The sequence below is a fragment of the Lithobates pipiens genome, unplaced genomic scaffold, assembly GCF_037356315.1.
Source record: "Lithobates pipiens isolate NorthernLeopardFrog02 unplaced genomic scaffold, aLitPip1_a1.2 Scaffold_3, whole genome shotgun sequence".
Classification (NCBI taxonomy): Eukaryota; Metazoa; Chordata; class Amphibia; order Anura; family Ranidae; genus Lithobates; species Lithobates pipiens.
The window spans coordinates 173302427-173324846 of record NW_027507790.1 but is presented as its reverse complement, the minus strand read 5'-3'; the positions used below and the strand labels follow the sequence as shown (position 1 = coordinate 173324846).

Below are 22420 nucleotides of genomic sequence, written 5' to 3'. Positions count from 1 at the left end.
GTAATCGGGACAAGTCTGTAAGCTGTTCATATGGAGCAATTTTATACGGAAAGAGCTATTTACTTATATCTTATGCGCGTAGATGCACGTAATAAAGCTGTTATAGAGAGAGAACCAGATGATGTTTTTTTTTTTTTTTTTTTTTTTTTTTTTTAAGATTACACACATAAAAGTTTAATGGGAGAGAGCAACTCCTGTAAGCCGGGAGCCAAAATATATCCATTAGGGATCCCTGTGAAAGCTGGATGCTGCTACAGTAGATCACAAGCCTGTATTGACCTCCTTTTAAACCCAGGGGTCAGTCAACAAGGGTGAGCGAATATCTATCTATACCTGAGTGGTGGTGAAAGAGAAGAGGCGAAATCACAAGATTGAGGATTTATTGAATTGGTTTATTACAAGGGACTTTTTGAAGTTAAGGAAGAGGTGTTAATGGACTGATTGGAGAGTTTTAAATGGTTTTGATTTTTTGCATCACAGCAAACACTTATAGATATGTTATTTACTTGGATTAAAGTGGTTCTAAAGGAAGAAGGTTTTATACCTGCATCAAGGTAAAACAACCCTCTGTGTGCAATCCCAGCTAATGTGGGGAGGGTGAGGGGTGGGGCCAAGGTGTGGCTCCGTGTGTGAATAAACACGCAAAGCAGCGGCTCGGGAGCGAGCCTGCTTGGGTGACCCCAAGCTGCTTGCTCTGGGGGCACTTGGCAGGAGGGAGAGGCCAGGAGTGTCGGGGGGAGAGGAGAATTGGGGCTGTTCTGTGCAAAACCATTACAGAACAGGTAAGTATAACATGTTTGTTAAAAAAAAAAAAAAATTGCCTTTAATATTACTTTGAGGTTACCAATGTTTTTTATGCACTGATTAATTGAGATGTATATTCATTGAAGTATTGGTTGTTATATATATGATATATGGTGATACGTTTACTTATAGTATCAATAGTGGATAATAAGATTCAAGCGCTGCACATATGTATTGTATTTATGTTAAAGTATTGCTGTTGACATAAATAATCTGGTTCCCAGTCGTGCAGCTTCTACATCCCACAGGATCTCCATGGACTCCTTGGCTTTGTAGTCAATGTAACAGAAATGGAAATTGAAGCACCACACCACTGCTAAGAGGTTTAACTTTCTTCCAATAAAAGTCAGGATGATAGTCTAAAGAGCACCAACATTTTTTGGGGTCCAAAAACACCCTCTTTATCAGGGCATGATTGAACGCAATGTGAATGGACCAGAAGTGAGCTCCTTGATTTTAATGAGAGACAGTGTCTGAATGCATAGTATAAATACAGATACAATATATCCTTGTAAAATGTATAAACGTGCTGTATGACCTGTTGAAAAACTTTGCTAGGATTAGTTTAAAAACATTCTCAAATGGATTTGTAGCTTTTTCAGTTTGTGTAATATTGAATATGTTTGTGTTCATGTGTGTTCTACAGCCCTGTCTGTTCATCAGCTGGCTGCTCAAGGGGAGATGGTCTATTTGGCAAGTCGACTTGAACAAGGTAATGCAAGATCTTGTAGAGAGTTTAGCCTACACTTTCTTTCATTATCGGTGGTTCTCTGTTTGTTTCTTTATGCAGTTAGAAAACCTCAGTGCGGCAGTAATATTGAGCTCCCATCATTCAGGTATTTGGAGTGCTGCAGTTGTCAATGCTTGTTTTATTTGGCTTACTGGAAATGGAAATAGACATTGTGAGGATATGGAACATATGTAGATAAGTCTAGCCCTGTTTTTTAATGTGCATATTCTAGTAAAAAAAAAAAGTAATATACCTAGTCTTTCACGTGTATTTTAATATAATTTAATAAGCTTTACAACAGTTAATATAAAGCCTTATAGATAGATGTATTTATGCAGGCAGTTTGTGTATGTGTTTCCTTGTTGTGAGATGTGCTAAATATTGTTCCTTTTCCCACAGAAAGTGTGATTAATCTCACAGATGAAGAAGGCTTTACTCCTCTGATGTGGGCTGCAGCACATGGGCAGATAGCAGTGGTGGAGTTTCTTCTACAAAATGTAATCCAATAAATTAGATGTGGATATTGTTATATGTGTATTGTTGCAAATAGTACCCTTTCTTCTCCTCAGTCCTTTTTAGGCAAACCCTCAGCCAACTAGCTTTTTTTTGTCCCTATTGTCATATAGGTCTTAGGATATTGCCTCTGATACATCGGTTTTCAAGGCTCATTGATCCCCAGTGGATTCCCAAAGCAAGACTGCAACTGTATCTAAGTATGTGCTTGCAGTGTTGCGCTGAATAAAGCTCAACAGCTCCCCACCATCAGCCTAAATTGTTAACAAAAGTAGATATATTCATGCTAGTGGTGCACCAAAATAAAAAATAAAGTCCTGTACCAAAACGGAAAATTCAGGATCCACTTGGCCAAAAACTGACACAAAAAAAGACTGGGTGTGTGTGTGTGTGTGTGTGTGTTATATATATATATATATATATATATATATATATATATATATATATATATTTATTTTATATATGACATTTAAATTGAATTAATATGAATTTTAAAAATACAATCCATCAACATAAAAAACTTAAAATAACTTGGGAAATAGTCACCAACTAATCCAGGCAGGGAGGAGGGATATAAACATCCCAGATGGTAAGATATTATCAGACTTCATTGGCCAGCACTTTTGCTTGAAGAATCATCAATCATCTGGATAAACAAAGAGAAAGAGGGGGGAGGATTTTCATATAATGAAGGTATGATGCTTTCGAATAGTTAAAAGATAACTAGAGAACAATCTCACCGTGTGATAACCTTGTGGGGATGTATCCATCCCCACTGAATGATGCATTCACAATAGTCCAGACAGTCTGAGCAAGCCCAAATTGTTTCAGATATTGAGAAGGAGGAAGTAGTGACACCCACTAAGTCCATCCTTGATACTGCAGAACAATGAACCACTTGATATAATACACAATCCCAATGCCTATTAGCCCCTGTACACACGGTCGGACATTCTGCCAACCAAATCCGTTGGATTTTGTCCGACATGTTTTGTCCGACGGATTGTGTCCGAAACTGTTGCATACACACGGTCGGACCAAGTTGTCGGAAAATCCGATCGTTTAGAACGTGATGACGTTATTTCGTCGGGACTACGTTCACGCTAGTAGCCAATAGCTTTGATGTAGGAATTTGATCTGAGCATGCGTGGCACTTTGTCCGATCAAAATTCTCTACACATGATTGGAGTATGTCCGATCGGACCAGTTTGTCGGAAAATATTTCCAACAAGTTGGAAAATTGGGTCCGACTGATTTTTTTCCGACGGAAACAGTCCGATGCATACCACACACAGTCGGATTATCCGACCAAACGGTCCGATAGGAGACATTCCGTCGGAATCTCCGATCGTGTGTACAAGGGCTTAGAGATATGCAGTTGGAAGGATCTCCAGCCGATATTGCTCACCTTTTAGAATATATAACATGTAGATCCCATTAAGGAGAGACACAGCCCACTCTCCCATATAGCTAGCCCCTTAAACATGCTCCTAACTGCCAAGTGAGTGCATGCTGCCTGTCATGGACAGCATTGCAAATGACCTCACCCGCCGGCGCGGCCACTGCCAAGCATGAGCATCCGCGAAGCCCAGGCATCCTCATTGTGCAGCTGTGGAAGGAAGGAGGGGGGCAACGTGTCCCATGGCTCCCTATTGAGAAGGGGGCAAGGCGGAACCTAATGTCACAGACGCACCTACTCCCTTCATGCACACCCAGTGGACAGCTGGTAGTGGTTTAATCGACAAAACACCAGTGCCGCTATTTTTGGCTGATATTTTACAGTGGTTGATGTATTCATGCATCCCCAATTCATGCTGTGTAGATCAATTTTTACCTTTTTACTGTACCATCTGGTTATCATAGCAGAAAGCTACATTGGTCAGATCAGGCAACACTTTATTAATCTTCATCCATCTTGCTTTGGCGCTCCTGTTCGCAAATTTTTTCCACTTTACTATTTGGCTAAGCAACTAATAAACTTGTTGGCTATACCTGCCTGTTTTATGTATTAAGTTGTAACCATTTATTTGCTGTTTCTATTAAAAGCAGGCTTACCTAGTAATATGGTCACTGAGTGTACAGTCTGCACTTTAAAAGCTATAGGAGAGAAGTGTATTTAAGTGTTTTGTTGTTGGTAATCTTTGCTATTGTTTCGCAGTTCTAAGCTAAACCACTGTGAGGCTATGAAAATACATTTATATATGGTTCTTGTTTACATTAGGGGGCAGATCCTCAAATCCTTGGAAAAGGACGGGAAAGTGCCTTGTCGCTAGCTTGTAGCAAAGGTTACACGGATATAGTAAAAATGCTGGTGGAGTGCGGAGTAGATGTCAATGAATATGACTGGGTAAGATGTCATGCTTTTTATGTGTTCTCTTAAATATGATCTTTAATTATTAAAGGTTTGTACAAAACAATGAAATAAGAAAAACACACCTGTATCAATATTGGTAAAAAAAAAAAAGGACAAACAAAAGTAATAGTCCAATCAATATCCAGTGAGATAGATCAACAGGGTAGATTGCATATAAACAGATTTTGCCCCTGGGCCAAACAAAGTACATCATTAGATATACTCCTCAGTCTAACCTGTGAATTGGACCAGCATACCCACAAAAAGGACATCTTGATTTTACAGGGAATTATCAGCACATATTAAGGTGTACTATATTGGACCAGTACCACTAATCGATAGATAATTAAGAAAAGAAAAAAATGAATCAAAGAAAATCAGAAGAAACACCTGGAAGTATAAAACCTAAGTGCAAAACCAAGTATACTTAAAGCAGAGTTACACCCAAAAGTGGAACTTGCGCTTTAAGGTATCTTGAACATTTGGCATGTAATTTTTTTTTTGGGGGGGGGGGGGGGGTTTAGGGGGTGGGTATCTAGTTTTGACAGGTACCCAGCTTCCGCCCACGGCACCTAGGCGACTCCTCCCTCCCTACAATCTTCTGGGACACGTCACAGATCCCAGAACATCACCCGACCAGTCAGAGTGCGCAGCACATCTCGCGCATGCATAGTGTGCACCCGGCTGTGGCACAATTGCAATGCCAGTGCCGCGGACTGGCGGAGGGAGAACTGAGGCTTTGGGCGGCCGCATGGCTGGTCTGAAGGACAGGTGAGTGTGTGTTTATTAAGTAAACATGGATTCAGCTGAAACTTCGCTTTTAAGTGGTGTCAGGGATGCCTCCGCTGTGTCTAAAACTGCGTAAGGGCCTCTCGGACGGGGACTAAAGTAAGGGGGGGGGGGGTAGCTACCAAGTCTGGGAAGTATATAATTAAGATCAGGAAACTTCCTCAGAGTAGCACATCTACCCCAACCAAATATCATGGAAACGGTCCAGCTGGTCCTGAATAGTGAGCGCCCAGCGTTAAGCCTCCATGATGTTGTTTACTTCTTGCTTCCATTCAGTTAGTGTTCGAAAAGTGCCCTTTTTCCATTATCTTGGGAGCAGGCATTAGCATTCAACAAATTTGGAGTTACCCCTTTTTTTTTTTGTATTGCCTAACCGAAGACCTAACATCATGGAAGAGGAACTGAAGGGGTGTACACTTAATTGGCCATAATGGATGTTTTCTGAATCCAAGTAATTATTAAATTCCAGAAAGTCCTAATCTTTGGACAATCTCAATGTACGGCGCTGGGTGCAGCCACGCCAACAACTGGGTGCGAGTACTGATGAAGGAAACATGGGCCAGGTGAACAATTTTCTGGATTTGTGAAGGAGAAAATTCCCAACTCTCTCTCTCCCATTCTTTGAAAAAGTAAGGGGTTGTCTGTGAATGCGCCCCAAGCACCAACTTGTACATGTAGGATAGCAAATGTCTAGAGTCTAAGGGCCTCACACACCAGGATTCGAAGGGAGATAATGTACCCAGTGAGCACAGTGATGGCTGCAGAGAAGAACTTCTATTTGTATTCTTTATCACTTCAGGTTGTTGCGTCATCCTCAGGAATTTTCCTTTTTATCTAACTTAGTAGTATACTGTAATTTCCTAGAAATCAATATTTTCCCTCCACCGCTACTTTTTTTCCAGTAGTTTTCTAGTCATCCATGGAAAACATAGAGCTTTACAATTTATTTAACCTCCAAATCAATTAAAATATGCACACTAATTTATCCAGTGGGGGCTGCCATATTTTTTTTAAATCCAAAAGTTTATTTATTTTTTATTTATTTTATTTAAATGGTCATTAAGTAATAAACATCAATGCTGTTAGAGACACACACACACCTACTCAGCCAAAGGATTCAATAAGAAGAGTTTCTGCAGTATAGCATGCACAGAAAATATATGTATTACATAGACAATTGGCAACTTATTACATTTTTTTTTTAACACCAATAAAGTAAGAGACCTGATTACAGACTGCTCACAGGAATAAGTGCATAATAATTACAGCAAAGCCCATATCAGTAAAGTGTATAATTGGTTTAGAAACTATGAAAACCTAAACCAGATCTTGTGTGCCCTCTCAAATACAGGGATATTTTGGAGCTTAGTAGTAAAACATAACAGATCACAAAAAAATATATGGTACTGCCGATTGAGTACATCAGATGTAAGCACATATGAGCCACATTTCAAAATCAAGTAGGAATTGCTAATAATGGACAAGAAGTAAAAGATTCTGTCTGCTAGAGCTACTAGAGCTGCACAATTCATGGTTAAAAAAATTGTGATCTCGATTCAACCGCCCTGATCATCTCTGCAGATTTTGCTGATTCTGTCATATAACAAATGGGGAGACTTACTCACTCAACTGTCAAAAGAAAGCATCCAGGCAGTCTGCCAAGTTTTTAACTTGCAACATTGTAACTAAGGCCGCGTACACACGGGCGGATTGTCTTCCCAACTTAGTCCGCTGAACCGTGTTTCAGCGGACAATCCGCTCATGTGTGGGCTTCAGCGGACTTTTTCAGCGGACAGTCTGACGGACTTAGTCTTTCGGAATTTCCGTAATTTTGTCCGTCCAAACTTGGTTTTGTCCGTCCAAGCTTGGTTTCAGCGGACAGTCCGCTCGTGTGTAGGCAAGTTGGACGGACTAAGTATGGCGCATGCTCAGAAAGGATTTACACGGCCGAAGGTTGCATTGCAGTGTATTGGACGTTTTTCTAGTCCCGTCGTACGTGCTGTACACGTCATCGCGCAAGCTTTCAGCGGACTGTCTGTTCATCGTGTGTGGTCAAATCCGTTCATTCAAAAGTTGAACGGACTGTCTGTCGGATTGTCTGACGAACTTAGTTGGGCAGACAATCCGCCCGTGTGTACGCGGCCTAACTCTTCACTTCTGTGTTTAAAGAAAAAAATCCAGGCAGACTGCCAAGTTTTTTAACAATGTGTAAATGCAGGAAGTTTAACCACTTAAATTCTAAATCTTTTTCTGACACTTGTTTCTTAAGTTAAAATCAATATTTTTTGCTAGAAAATTGAAAATTGCTACAAAAACACAATTCTTTGGGAAAAAATACACTTCGATGAATAAAAAAAAAAAAAAGAAACAGTAAAGTTAGCCCAGTTTTTTTTTTTTTTGTTTTAATGTGAAAGATCTTACGCCACAAGAATCATGATCTATCTTCTAAGCAAAAAAAATGTGATTCTCATTTTAGCCAGAATCGTGCAGCTCTACTACATACCCCACATTTTCTGTGGTCATAGATCAGTTTCTTATATGGGAGTGTTGTAAAAAAAAATTCCACTTTCTGTTGTTGAAAGGTAGGCAATGCAGTTTGGATCCACATGTTAACTATCAGCTTCTAAGGTGGGCAGATAAACTTTTTTTATTTCTAAAGACTTGGGAGGAACCAGCAGGCATCACCGAGGGTCTAGTTTTACTGGGAAACTCATGACATCATGTAAAAGGGTTATTATTCACCAATAAGCCTGTATCTGTGGGCAGGACCAGTGCAGATGGAAAAAGGAGCTGGGGGTTTGTGCTTATGCTTTAATTGCATTTAGCCAATGTTTTTCTTTGACATAAGACTTTCTTTGGTATACCTCATCATTGACAACTGACATTCCCAAATTTAGTTTACCTGTTTTTACCTCCTCCAAGGTTTATGCTGACAATGCCCATTGTGTCAGCTACATGCATCAAAAGTGGTTTGTGAAAAGTATTGATCTGCTAGATTTCAAGCTCTGTCCCAGCAGTTTGTGGACAAATAAATATGACTGCTGTAGAATACAAATTATACCCAGGGAATGCTGAATTGAGTAGATAAGAATGGCACTAGCAACTCTGGTATGTAATTACTGTTGACTAACCCATTCACAATCCATGCTGTAAAGCCCTGTCACCAACTTTAAAAAAATTACAGGTAAAAACACAGAAAAATCAAGTATATTAAATGCTTGCTTGCTGCGATTTTACTTTCCATATACATTTATTCACTTACAAACAAGCCTTTTAATTTTTACTAATTCATTTGATTAACCCAGGGAAAGTAAATTTTCTAGCACAGCCCCCACCCTCCTTTCACATCATAGCCCTTTCCTCTTCTTCTAGTGCCTTATTGCTGTCTATGTTGGCCCTGCATCTCCACCCCTGCCCTCACCACCCTATATAACCTTATATCTAGGAGATACTTTTTTTAAATCTTCAGTGCATTACAGTTATTGAACTCTGAGCACGGTACTAGAAAATACCTAATATTGTTAAACCTAAAATATATGACCGTAGCGAAGCAAGCAATTTCAAAGGCCTGAAAAAGAACTCCACCCCATTTGATGAACTGAAGTCCTACATGCATGTATGGTTTATAAAAATAAAAATAAAACTAACCACAATTCAAATTTGGGACACCACTTATTACCACAAACTGTGACTGTTTGTCATTGACCATATAAACACTTAACTGTTAGACCTTAAATGTTCCCTAACAAAGGCTCCTTCCTTTTATTTTAATTTCCTATCCCCACTCACACTTCTCTTCTTTTCTTTTTTTTTTTTTTTTTTCCTCTTCCCTTATTCTTCTACTTTTTCTCTTCCATCTTTCTTTTCTGTCTCTTACCCCATATACCACTTCAGCTACTTTTACATATCCCTCTACCACCTCGCCTTATGGATGCTCCTAACAAATGCTTTTAAATCTGGTCAATATAAACATAGCAGCCAGTAGCTGGTCTGGAATTGTTTTTCTCAGGCCTAATATAACTAAACCAGCTTGCAGAATCTTATGTTGTAAGCCTCATCACTCCTTCTTGATGAAATAAGCTACTTCTACTCAAGTCTGCTTTCTTGAAGACGCTGCTCTAACCATATTTCTTGTGCTTTCGTATCTGTAGAATGGAGGAACACCACTGCTGTATGCTGTACATGGGAATCACGTGAAATGTGTGAAGATCCTGTTAGGTGAGTTGAGGAAATAATCCTTACAACTAGTGAAATACTGAACCACTGAAATCCAAGAACATTACATGCATTACTTTTCTTTTTTTCCTCCTTTTTATTTATCCTGATAATTCTGCCATTTAACTTGTTTCCTGTCCTAAGGTATCTTTTGGGACCTCCTAATGCCTTCCTTTCTTCTCCATAATATATACTGTGTGTGTGTGTGTGTGTGTGTGTGTGTGTGTGTGTGTGTGTGTGTGGTGTTAGTCCAGATAGCATGGAACAATGCTGTTAGAGTTTACATGCACTTTAACCACTTGACCACTGGGCACTTAAACCCTCTTCCTAACCATACCAATTTTCAGCTTTCGCTGCTCTCACACTTTGAGTGGCAATTACTCAGTCATGCAACACTGTACCCATATGAAATGTTTGTCCTTTTTTCACACAAATAGAGCTTTCTTTTTCTGCTATTTAATCACCATTGGGTTTTTTATTTATTGCACTATAAATCAAAAAAGACTTAAAATTCTGTAAAAAAAAAAAAAAAAAAAAAAAAAAAATTTTTGTTTCTGTTAAAATTTATTGCAGAGTATTGCACAGTGTTCCACAGTATTGTCACTGAGCAGCACTGTGGGCACTACACATCCAGCACACAGCGCTACTGCCATCTCTCCCCCTCTCGCTGTACTGATTGGTACAGAGAGAGGAGGGAGGAACCGGCGACATGACGTGATGCCGGTTGGTTTACAAGTGATCGCTTCATCATTTGACAGAGCAATCGCATGGTAAACGGCCACTATCGCATGCCGTTTACTGCGATCTGTGATGTGTTGGGTCCGGTCACGGATGTTCCCGGGTGCGTGCCCCAGGGGGGGAATCTGTGAGGATGTCCACCCAGAATAAGCCGACCACGCTGTAGCCGTCTTTCAGCTATGGCCCAGTCGGCATGTGGTTAAGCCATGTGCAGAATTGGCATTATTTTTATTTCTTTTTATTGAACATGATAGGACCAGAGGACCTTATAATTGTGACTACTTGGCTTATGCCACCACCTTCAGGTGAATAGACACTGGCCAAAAAAGGCAGGAATGCCCAGGCAGAACCCTTCCCAGCTTAGCTAAGCCTCATTTTTGTGTTAGTGTCCCGAGGTGCCTCCCTGTATCTCTCTCTCTAAAAATCTCTCTCATGTACTTTGTTTCAATATATCTGGGCCTGTTCCTTACACCCCTGATGGGGCAAAGGTGGACTCTAGATCAGTCGAACCAGGCCAAGGGAAACTGTATTCAGACCATACCTAAAAGACCAGGGGTGGCTTGTAATATCTGCCAGTTGAAGCTGGACCCTGCAGGCAGTGATCTCCAGTGTAGAGTATAACTTTTTTTTTGTGACTATTGATCCTCATAGAGGGGAGTCAAATCCCTGAGGGGCACGCCCATCGTGATGAGTGAAGATTGGGTGTACTGGCCCTGCAGCTATGAACTGGTGAATGTGTTTTTGTTATAGTGGAGCAATTTGGCAGTTCCCCTGACTGGGTTCCCTGTGTCAGGTCAATTTCTCGGTGGTGTACACTGTGGCAACCTACAGCAGTGGCAGGGTGGTAAAAGGACAATGCGCGTGTCTGATGTCATGTTATGTCATTGCATTTGTCTCTCGATCCATTGGTGAAGTACATGTGTCTTGCAGCACCTAACCTACACAGCATGGGGATACCCAGCCACATCACGCAAACTAACTTCAGCAAGCCATGGCCTTGTGCAGGCAGAGAGGCAGGGGATAGACTATGTGGTGGGCTCCCAAATCTCTCTATTAAGTGGGGAGGATCCCTGACAAAATTCAGTGTGTAATGGCCCCCCAAAGGGTCTTATTAGCTTTGAATGCCTTTTTGAGCTGCACAAAAAATTGTGATCTCGATTCAACCCCCCTGACAATCTCTATTGCAGAGTTTGCCGATTCTTTCATATAACAAGTGGAGAGACTTAGCTGCTCACTTAGCTGTCAAAAGAAAACATTCGGGCAGTCTGCCAAGTTTTTAACTTAAAACATTGAAACTAACTCTTCCTTCTTAGATCAAAGGGGTAAACTGTGTGTAAAGAAAAAATCCAGGCAGTCTGCCAAGTTTTTAACAACCTGTAAATGCAGGAAGTTTAACCTCTTAAAGTCAAAATCTTTTTCTGACACTTGTTTCTTTAGTTAACCTTTTCCCGCCGAGCGTACGCACATCTGCGTACTCGGCTTCCGGGGGTTATACCGGGATGATGCCCGCACCTGCAGGCATCATCCCGGTACCGTTTTTTACAGCAGGCGATTGGCTATCCAGGCATAACAACCGATGCGGCTAAAAGCCGCTCGGCTGTTATGCCGGAGGAGCGGGAGGGGACGTCCCCCCCCCTCCCGCCGCCTCTCGCCGCTGTTACCGGTGCTCCCGCTCGATCGGGAGCACCGATTAGAGATCCGTCGGCTCTGGCTGCTGGGGAGGAACTGGAACGAAGCCGTAATCTGCTTCGTTCCAGTCTCCTCATCGTAAACACGGAAGCGACGTCATGACGTCACTTCCCGTTTACTCGGCTGCCAATGGCGCCGGTTTTAAAAAAATATCCGGTATTCAGAATCGCTGTTTTCGGCGATCTGAATACATTGAAGTGTAAAGGAGGGGTGGGGGGTCTTTTAGACCCCCGATCCCTCCATAAAGAGTACCTGTCACTACCTATTACTGTCACAAGGGATGTTTACATTCCTTGTGACAGCAATAAAAGTGATCAAATTTTTTATTTATTTTTTTAAACAATTTAGTCATTTAAAAATAAATAAAATAAATAAAAAAATCAAAAAAAAATTTTTCAAAGCGCCCGCCGTCCCCGCGAGCTCGCGAAGCAAAGAAAACGCATACGGAAGTCGCGCCCGCGTATGTAAACGGTGTTCAAATCACACATGTGAGGTATCGCCGCGATCGTCAGAGCGAGAGCAATAATTCTAGCAGTAGACCTCCTCTGTAACGCTAACCTGGTAACCGTAAAAAATTTTTAAAGCGTCGCCTATTGAGATTTTTAGGTACCGTACTTTGTCGTCAATCTACAAGTGCGCGCAATTATAAAGTGTGACATGTTTGGTATCTATTTACTCGGCGTAACATTATCTTTCACATTTCGCAAAAAAATTGGGCTAATTTTACTGTTTTTTTTTTTTTTTTTTTTTTTTTTTTATTCATGAAAGTGTCCCTTTTCCCAAAAAGTTGCGTTTAAAACACCACTGCGCAAATACCGTGTGACATAAAATATTGCAACAATCGCCGTTTTATTCTCTAGAGCCTCTGCTAAAAAAATATATATAATGTTTGGGGGTTCCAAGTAATTTTCTAGCAAAAAATATGGATTTTAACTTGTAAACACCAAATTCCAAAAATAGGCTTAGTCATGAAAGGGTTAAAATCAATATTTTTTTCTAGAAAATTACTTGGAACCCCCAAACATTATATATATATATATATATATATATATATATATATATATATATATATATATATTTATATTTTAGCAGAGACCCTAGGGAATAAAATTTCAATTGCTGCAATATTTTGTCACCCTGTATTTGCCCAGCGTTTTGGGGAAAAAATACACTTCAATTAATAAAAAAAAAATTAAATGGTAAGGTTAGCCCAATTTTTTTATTTTAATGTGAAAGATGATGTTACGCCACAAGAATTATGATCTATCTTCTAAGCAAAAAAAAATTGTGATTCTCATTTTAGCCAGAATTGTGCAGCTCCAATGCCTTTGCATATCTTGTATTGCCACTGCCACAGAGGCACAAGCCTCCATTTCCTTTGTATCAAAGTTAAGAATTTTCTGCAGCCATATTTGCACTGCATGATCAGCTTTCAGGGGTCCTTACTCACTTGGAACACATGGGACTCTCCTTTCCTAGTAGGAATATCAAGGTCCAGGGTTGTCTAACACACAGAAGGCCACAGTAGGCTTCCTGGCGGATGTCGTATGCACTACCCTTTAGTTACTTCCGCCAGAATCCTTCTCCCTGAATGTCACTTGTTGTTTTGGGTCCTGGCAGCTGCCAAATTTTCCTTTACAGTGCAGCCTGATGTATGCAGTTTGGGCTCATCCAGAGAAAGTGTTTTAATTTCTGAAAAGTTTTGCTTACCATCACGCCATGGAGGAGGAATTCTACAACAAATGGGACTCTCGGGCTGTCGACCTAGCTATTTCTTATTTAAATAAGACCCTGACAGTCCCAGTTGATGAGGTCCTGGTCTTTAAAGACACCATAGATAATAGGTTAGAGGGCCTCTCTAAGATGTCCCCCTCCCTGATGGGAGCAGCTACTGCAGAGTGGTGAGGGAAGAGCTGCCTCTTAAGTCCCTGGTAAAAAAAAAATCCACTATTGACTGCCTAAGATTTATTTATTTTAGGTGGAATTTGGCTTTTACAAACAAAAGAACATGGATGCTGGTATCTGTATAAGGGCTTCCTTAACAGCCAGCCTTAATGGGTGTGGCATAGTGTTTACATCGTTCAGAACTAGGCATTTTTTCAGTAAGGTGGGCACATAGTTTGGCAGGAGGGCAAGAAAGTGCTAGACTGGCTTACAGGGAATTCTTTCTGTATTCTAACAATTACAGCGAAATTGTATTTGCTGCTTTGTCTGTATATTGTATGGGAAGACAGTTTTAGAAAACAAAACTTATCCCTTAGCCAATTAGCATCTGCAATACACCTCTATAAGGCCTGTATGCACAATGCCTGATAGACTTATAGACCAGGTAACTGGCACAGCTATATTTGGTCTGGGCATCTAAGCTTCAATAATCTCTGGTCATGAAAGGGTTAAAAAATGCATGAAAATGGATTGAAGGTTTATACTGGGAGGAGGTTGAAATCTGATTTCTTTCCTCCCCATTGCAAAGCAATATATTTCAAGCGCACATATCTTATTATTGGCCATGCTTCATGTGTTCTCTAAATTACCAGGAACAAGCAACATGAATTGGGACAGTTTCCCAAATGGTTGATGGACTGGTGAGCTGTTCCATTATTTATATCACTGACCTGAGTTTTTTTTTTTGCATACCAGGTGAAAATTAAGTTGCCCATAAAAAAAGATAATGGCAGTTGGAAGCTTTGGGCTAAGTGACTAAGGCCGTATACTTGTCCTGATCTGGTTCCTTGAATCACTTGTGTAATATTTATGACTCAGATTATGCAAACACATAAAGTAAATACCTTGCTAGAAAAGCATGTTTGACTAAATAAGAGTGGTTCTTTATGATGGTGTAATGTAACGATGACTTGTATTTGGCAGAAAATGGAGCAGATCCAACCATTGAGACAGACTCTGGATACAACTCAATGGACTTGTCTGTAGCTCTTGGCCACAGGAGTGGTAAGTTGTGTACTTACAGCAAACAGTGCCCTAGGTTCATGCCCAACTCCATCCAAAATGTGTACTTAATAGTGATTATATTTCCTACCACATGCAGCAAGGCATCAGGCATTATGTTGACAATATCTAAACATGTAAATATTGCGAAAATGTATAGCGTCACACTCAGAGTCAATAAAAAAAAATGCTATAAATATCCCAAGAGGGCAGGGCTATATACATTTTGTTAAATATCTGTTAATATTGTAGTTTTGTCTTGGGCCATAGTTCAGTACTTTTCTGGCTCTTGTTTTCCTATAAAGCATTAGCATCAGTCATGTCATTGGCTCAGAGGCTATGGGGTTGATTTACTAAAACTGGAGAGTGCAAACTCTGGTGCAGCATTGCATGGTAGCCAATTGGCTTCTTACTTCAGCTTGTTTAGCTAAGCTTTGACAATAAAACCTGGAAGCTGATTGTTTCTATGCAGAGCTGCACCAGCTTTTGCACTCTCCAGTTTTAGTAAATCCACCCAACTGTTACCTTCCTTGTGCAGGACATCCCCATCCCACATGTACTTGCCTTGCCTGCACTCCCTTTGCAGTTCTTTGATCCTTTGCAGCTGACGGTGAAATTGCCTGTGTCAGTGAGCCAAGTGAATTTTGACATTACTCCCCATCACATGACAGCATTCTGGCCTAGTGATGGGCTGCTAGGCTTGGGAATCATTATAGGGGAGCAGGTCACATGCTTCCATATATCTGAAAGTGCTGACTATTCTCAGAGTGCAGAAGAGCAAGGAGCTGCAAGAGAGCACAGGTAAGGTCAGTATAAGAAGAATGGATGGTCCTTTGGAGGTACACCTAGGTCACTTTGCCCTGCATAGGCAAGGCGACTGGCTCAATATTGCTTAAAGAGACATTATTTGTGCACAAGGATTTGCTGTCATCAACTGCTACAAAATTACCAGTGTGATAAAGGCCTTTGAAGACTTCCCCTTCTTCTCTCCTCCTAAATGGTGCCACTGAACAGAAAATGCGAGGAAATCTCTCTGTCAGGACAACAATTTTTTTTTTTTTTTTTTGGTAGATGGGGGTTATGGGTCCCTCACGTTCTGTTCCACAGGCTAGAACAGGGATAAGTCATTATGACCAATTCGAGCTTCAGCATGTTTTTTAGTAGTCAGTAAAGTAGAGTAAGTAAAGTAAATTTGCCACATGTAGTCTACTACAGGACTACATGTGGCAAAAATGGTAAAAGAAAAAGACTCTAGAACCTAACCAGCTGTTTGGAAATTTTAAATGACAGTGTGAGCAAAAACATATTAAATTGTTTTAGTTAGAATGGAGAAAGGGTTCTAATTGCTATTTCTCTAGCCATTGGGGAGATTTACCCTCACTTTCTCGTTACCAGGACAGAAAGTGTGCAATATCTTTCCAATATTGGTCATAGACAGTAATAATACATTTTTTTTTTTACATAATGGTATGGTAAGAACCTCTGTCAGGTTTTTTTTAATGAGCCAGCACTCCAGTCGATCAGCATAATAATTAGCCAGGTTTTTTTTGGAGTCCCTATTTAAGAGATATGACTTCTTGTTTGATTGCTGGGACAGGAGGTGAGCTGTCCCTGAAAAGGACATAGACAGCAAAAAACTTTAACAGAGGTGGACTTTTATATATTTACTTTTCATTTTATTACCCAATAATTTTGCTTTTTTCTAACATACACAATAAAATGCTACAAATGTCCTAATACTTTGTCTTTCTCTCCATTTTATTCTTCCAGTTCAGCAGGTCATTGAGAATCATCTCCTTCAGCTTCTCCAAAGTATTAAGGAATAATGGACCATTGTACCTAACATTTTGTTTGTTTTCTTCAGTACTGTTATATTTGTTTAAAGTAGCATTCCAGTCATTTACTTACTATACCTATACCAGTTTCCATCCCCCATTCTAAGCCTGTTCTAACTACCCTGCAAAGGAAAGATGTCTGTACTTGCATATTCTGAAGCTTCTCTAGTCTGGTCATATGATTGGCTCCCAGCGGCAGCTTCAGTATAGAGGAGGGACAGCCGACAATAGATGCCCCATAGTAAATCTATAGGTGATGTCATTGCTCAGGCTCTGCAGCTGTTGGTGATCTCTCCTCTTCACTGAAGCTGGCCACTAGAGAGATCATGTGACCAGACTGGAGCACCCTCAAAATAAGTAAGGCCGGCCATACACAAAATTTATTTCCTGCAACCTGTAAATTTGCTTGATTCCTCCATCAACACAGACTGTTTTGATGTGGGAATCTCTCCTGTTGGGCCATTGTCTTCTTCCAGCAGGGGGGCGGGGGAGGGCAAGGGAAGCCGTTCCCGCCGGGAGAAGACAGTGATTATTGCTAGTAGCTATAGCAACCGCTAGTGATAATCGTAGGTAAAACCCGGCATGCTGGTTGTATCCAAGTTGATCGATCAATGAACTTGGTACATTCAGCCTGCCTATACATGTTTGTGCTGAACCGGCCGAGATTTGAACCGTGTATGGCCTGCCTAAGTATAGACATCTTTCCTTTACAGGATAATTAGAGTAGGGCTTAGAATGTAGGTGGAAGCCAGTTTAAATGTAGTTAGTATTTGACTTGAATTACACTTTACCTTTTATTTAAATGTGACATTTCATGAAGTATTTTTGCTAGTGTCTACTCTCATCAGTTGTAAAAAATGTTCTCCATATATCTAAAGACAATAAGGGTTATAAGGCTGCAGGAATGCTTATACAGTGGGCATTTCATGTTTCCCATATGTGCATTCTAATGCATTCAGCACATTGATATTTCAGTCATCACACATGTAGTCCTATTGTTAATGAGTACATTCATATTGAATGGATGGCTGTAACCACAGCAAGCCTGAAGCAATGAAAATGTTACTGTAAAAAAACTCTAAACCTAATCCAGTACCATCACAACACCTATCAGCAAAGTCTTTCAAACACTGACCAAGCAATATGGGGTTGGTGCAGGGCTGGTTTTCCATACACCATCGGAGAGAATGAGCACCCACATGGAGATTGACTGTTGATTTAGTGGGGTTTGTATTCTTCTAATTGTGAATAAGAGTCAGCATGACACAAGCTGTACCCCACCTCCACTTTCTTTTTGAGTGGACTGTCTGGTCATGTTAATATCTGATGTGACAGAGGATATAAACACTGAACCAACCCTGTAAGCAATGTTGGTACGCAAACAAGGTGCAGAATTACATTTACATTAATGTATTTATGTTAATTAACAATACAGTTATCCTTTCCATGTGGAGTAACTACCAGCTAAAGACCATTTTAAAATGAACCTTTCGCAATATTTTGTCATCGAATCGCGTATATTATGACAAAACATCAAAGGTTACTTTCAGTGAAAAACCCATGTCAAAAGGATCCGTAGATCAAGATATAGGTAGTTTGTTATATGCACAAATCGGCTCTGTGTGCTATCACTTCTATCGGTCAGTAAATTATAAATATACTTCTGCATTGAGTAGATGCTGCGAGATTGAATCACCAAACGAGTTCTCCCACAAGCATTAAATGGTAATCTTATTGTCCTGGATCTTTCACTTTTATAAAATAAGACGGCATGACAACTAAAACTGCTCTTACCGAGTTGTAGGAAGTAAAAGAAGTAGCACAGGAAACTGTGCATGTCTCTAAAACTTCCAGAGAATTGCTTTTTGTGACCTAAACATCAGATGTATTTGTTTTGGGTGGATTGCAACTCCAGACTCATGGAGTTGACTAAATTCTCCCTCTGTCATTTCTTAAACAGAAACTAATTGTGTCTGATTGTGACCTAAAACGTTGAAAGGTTTTTATACATTTTAAAGGTCAAAGCTGTAGTCCAGGCAAACGGCTAAACATAAGCATGAAATACATATATGAGAGCTGTTTCACCAACTTAAAGATTTGTATTTCTGTCCATTAAAGAGGAGCTGCACCTTTAAAAAAAATATTAAAAGCCAGCAGCTACAAATATTGCAGCTGCTGACTTTTAATAAATGGACACTTACCTGTCCCAGGGTCCAGCGATGTCGGCGGCAGATGACGAGCGATCGCTTGTCTCTCCGCTGTCCCCACCGCCATCCTCTGTCAGGGAATCAGGAAGTCAAACATTGCGGCTTCACTGCCCGGTTCCCTTCTGCGCCTGCGCAAGTCGCGCTGCGCGTCTCCACTGGTCCCCGCTGTGTCCTGGGAACTGTGTGTTTCCCAGAACACAACAGAGGGGCAGGGCATCTGCGGCTAGCTTGTCCCGGAAGTGGGTGCAGTTACCTGGATTATCCAGGTATCTGCACCCCCTCCCCCCTGAAAGGTGCCAATTGTGGCACCAGAGGGGGGAGGGGTCAGATGAGCGGAACTTCCACTTCAGGGTGGAGGTCCGCTTTAAGTTCTAATATTCACTCATCTGTCACTCAGTATAGTCCTGTCTAGCAGGAGACTTGATTTTTCTCTATTGCAGTTTAGTAACGCTTACAAATCCTATCTTTCCCCATCCTATAAGTGGACATTAAAAGGTGAAGCAGCATGACGATGCGCTCATCTCTCCATCACTCTGCTTTCATCTGCTATCAGCCTGCTCATTGCACTGCAGCACAAGTGATTGGCTCCTTGTACTGCTGTTTTCCGCTCTGAGTTCTGCTGCAAAGGTGATTGCAAGATGCTGATACCCAACCAAAGTCAGGTTATTACACTGTTAGCATTAAAAAAATAAAATAAAAATTATTGATAATGAATACATATGTGGCTTTTATATCTGAATAGAGTTCATCTTTAAGTTCACCCAAACCTTGTAATTTTTTGCCTTATTATGAATCATAATAGGTTTCATTGCCTATGACATGGTGCTCCTTAACAGGAAGAGGGGGGTTTCCTCTGCAGTGGTCAAGTTTTTCCTTAAATTGTATATATGGTAAAAATGTAAAGTCATGTTTTCATTTGTAGATTGAATTTCAGTTATTTCTAGCCTACTCCTATTAATCTGGCTGCAGGCTGCTGACTCTGCCTCCTGAAACTCCTCCTCGCAGCACCTCTTTAGGTCAGAAGGCAGGCTCTGTGAATTCTATGATACCGCAGCGCATACTCACAGGGTATAGTGAATGTGTCACGGAATTCAAGGTAACTCTGTGGGGATCTTCACAAAGTCAATTTACAATCCTCATGATTGCTTATAATAAGGCCGGCCATAGGCAGAGCAAGCCGTCCCTGCAGGGAGTACACAGTGATTATTGCTAGCAGATATAACGGCCACTAGTGATAATCACATTTAAAATCTGGCAGGCTGCTTGTACCGAAGTTGTTCGATCAATCAACTTGGATACATTCAGCCTGCCCATACATAGTTTGAATCTCGGCCAGTTCCTGCTGAACAGATTCGAACCTTCTTTGCCTGGCTTAAAAGGAGTAGGCTAGAAATAATTGAAATGCAATGTAAAAATGAATGTATGATTTTACACTTTAACCATAAATACACTTTCTAATTGAATTGGCTTGCATTAACTGTTAGATTTTACACTTTTCTCCCTCGTCCTCACTCTCTCCATACAAAAGAAGAGGCAGTAATACTGACAGCTCATCAGATCCAGGAATACCACTTACCACTTGTGTCAGGATAGAAATATGGGAATTCCTATTGCTTCATTTTTCTTTAAGATGAAGGCTCCAGAGCCATAATCCTTATCTTTCCTTTAAGCCCAATTCCAGCCAGTGTTGTGTCAGGACAATTGCTTGTTCTGGGTCAGCAAACTAGTGATTAGTAAAGTAAGACTAGAGAGTGCATCTCCAGAATTTCATGAACAGGTCAGCAATGACATCCTCTGCACTTTCGTTCTAATGACTTCCTTCTAAAGCAGAGATCACAATTGGGTAGATTTTCCCTGGGAGTATTTATCTTGTTTGTTTTGAATTTTTGCAATTGATGTAAATAATTCATTTATTATATTATTTATTTGGATTTTGCACAGGGGTTACTTGAATATGTTAGAATTCTAGAAATGCACTTTTTTTGAAGCCTGAATGTGTTAATGTGGTAAGTGAATAGTACATATTTAGTAAGCCAATTAAATATGGGAAATATTTCTGTGCAATGTACATTTTTTTTTTTTTTATATCCCCCCACATGCTTTCTCCTTGGGTTTTGTTCCCATGAGCTTCAGCTTGTACAAGAGCAGTGTATACAGCAAGCTCTTTAAAAGCTTTTGGCAAGTAAGTTTGTTCAAGCCTTTAAAGAATAACTCCAAAAAAAAAAAAAAAATGCTTAAGTAAAAACCTGCTTAATTTATTTCCTTTAGTGCATTGTGCTCTGATGTCACCAGCGACTTAGGGGTGGTTCACACATGCTTTGATCTCTGAAGAGCATTCCATGTTCTGATTAGATGCTCATGCTCTTTGGTGAGCATGTGACAGGAATTGTATCGCCCTGCACTGCTGCACTGTGGGGTGCTTGTAAAGCGGCCCCATTTACTTGATTGGGTCATGCTTGGCAGGCACTACGCCTGCTGTAATCTGCAGATAGTATAATTCCTGCCGCCGCCATAAAGCAAAGCATTGTGGCCATGGCATGTGTACTCATTTGGCCACTGCCTCTGCGGCTAAGGGGGGGGGGGGGGGCAAAATGTGGTTCAGCCTCCACTCAACCACTAGTGTGAACAAACGTAGTTGGCCTATAAAGAACGTAACTGTTCCTTGCTTCTTATTTTTCTCTGTATACAACCAATTTATTTGTCCTGGGACTTTAAATGAGACACAGCACATACAATCTATGAATACATAGTTTGCAACATTGTTTAATAAGTGAATATATATTGCATACAAAAAAGGATAAAATGGTAACAAGCTGATTTTGTAGTGAATCCATATTATAGAATTTCATACATAATTAAGCATTAAATTATGTATAAAATGCAATAATATGGATTCAGTACAAATTCAGCTTGTTACCATTTTATGCTTTTTTTTGTATGCAATATTTATTAAACAAAAATGTTGGAAACTAGTTATTCATTGGTCGTGTGTGCTGTGTCTCATTTAAAGTGCCAGGAAAAATAAATTGGTTTAATGGATATGTTATGAAGGGATGGAGGCACATCACTGGGTGCACCAGGCCACATTCTATTTTGTTATATTTTTGTCTATGCGACAATAATCATCGCACAGCTATTTCCTGTGGGAGCCGAGCCATTTAGACTCTTTTGTAGCCCTTGAGACTACAGAGGTGATGTCATCATGCTTCCAATGCTGATGTTGGACAAGATTGAATGGATCACAGTAATTATTCAATGCTTCCTGGTCAAGCCTGAGCCCTGCCCTCCTGTGCCTCGCTCTGCTATTCATAATAAATATCATCTATCCATAATACTCCAACTCAAAGATTCAGATATTATTATTTTTTAAACTCTAATTAAACTTTTTTGTGTAATTATTTGTGGCCAATGGAAACATTTTTTACAGGCATTCCCATTCAAGCCTATTGGAGTGAAAAATACTTGATGCATGTAGCTCAAAAGAAGCTTGTGTACTTTTTCAAGCTACTTCTAAGCTACTTCTAAATGGAATAAAGGGTATACAGTTTTTCGTCAACACCTATGATGACCTTGCATTTTAGAGCAAGGTATGCTTTCAATA

At 40.3% G+C, this 22420-nt stretch overlaps 1 protein-coding gene across 1 annotated transcript in view; it reads left to right on the top strand.

Moving 5' to 3' along the window:
* Nucleotides 1-22202, top strand: part of ANKRA2 (ankyrin repeat family A member 2) — a 29768-nt gene extending 7566 nt beyond the window's left edge. The window contains exons 4-9 of the mRNA XM_077462515.1: nt 1451-1516; nt 1934-2031; nt 4269-4394; nt 9341-9407; nt 14700-14780; nt 16548-22202. Coding sequence (XP_077318641.1) covers nt 1451-1516; nt 1934-2031; nt 4269-4394; nt 9341-9407; nt 14700-14780; nt 16548-16603 — 494 coding nt within the window. The 3' untranslated portion in view covers nt 16604-22202. The remainder of the gene's footprint in view (nt 1-1450; nt 1517-1933; nt 2032-4268; nt 4395-9340; nt 9408-14699; nt 14781-16547) is intronic.
* The last annotated feature ends 218 nt before the right edge of the window (nt 22203-22420 follow it).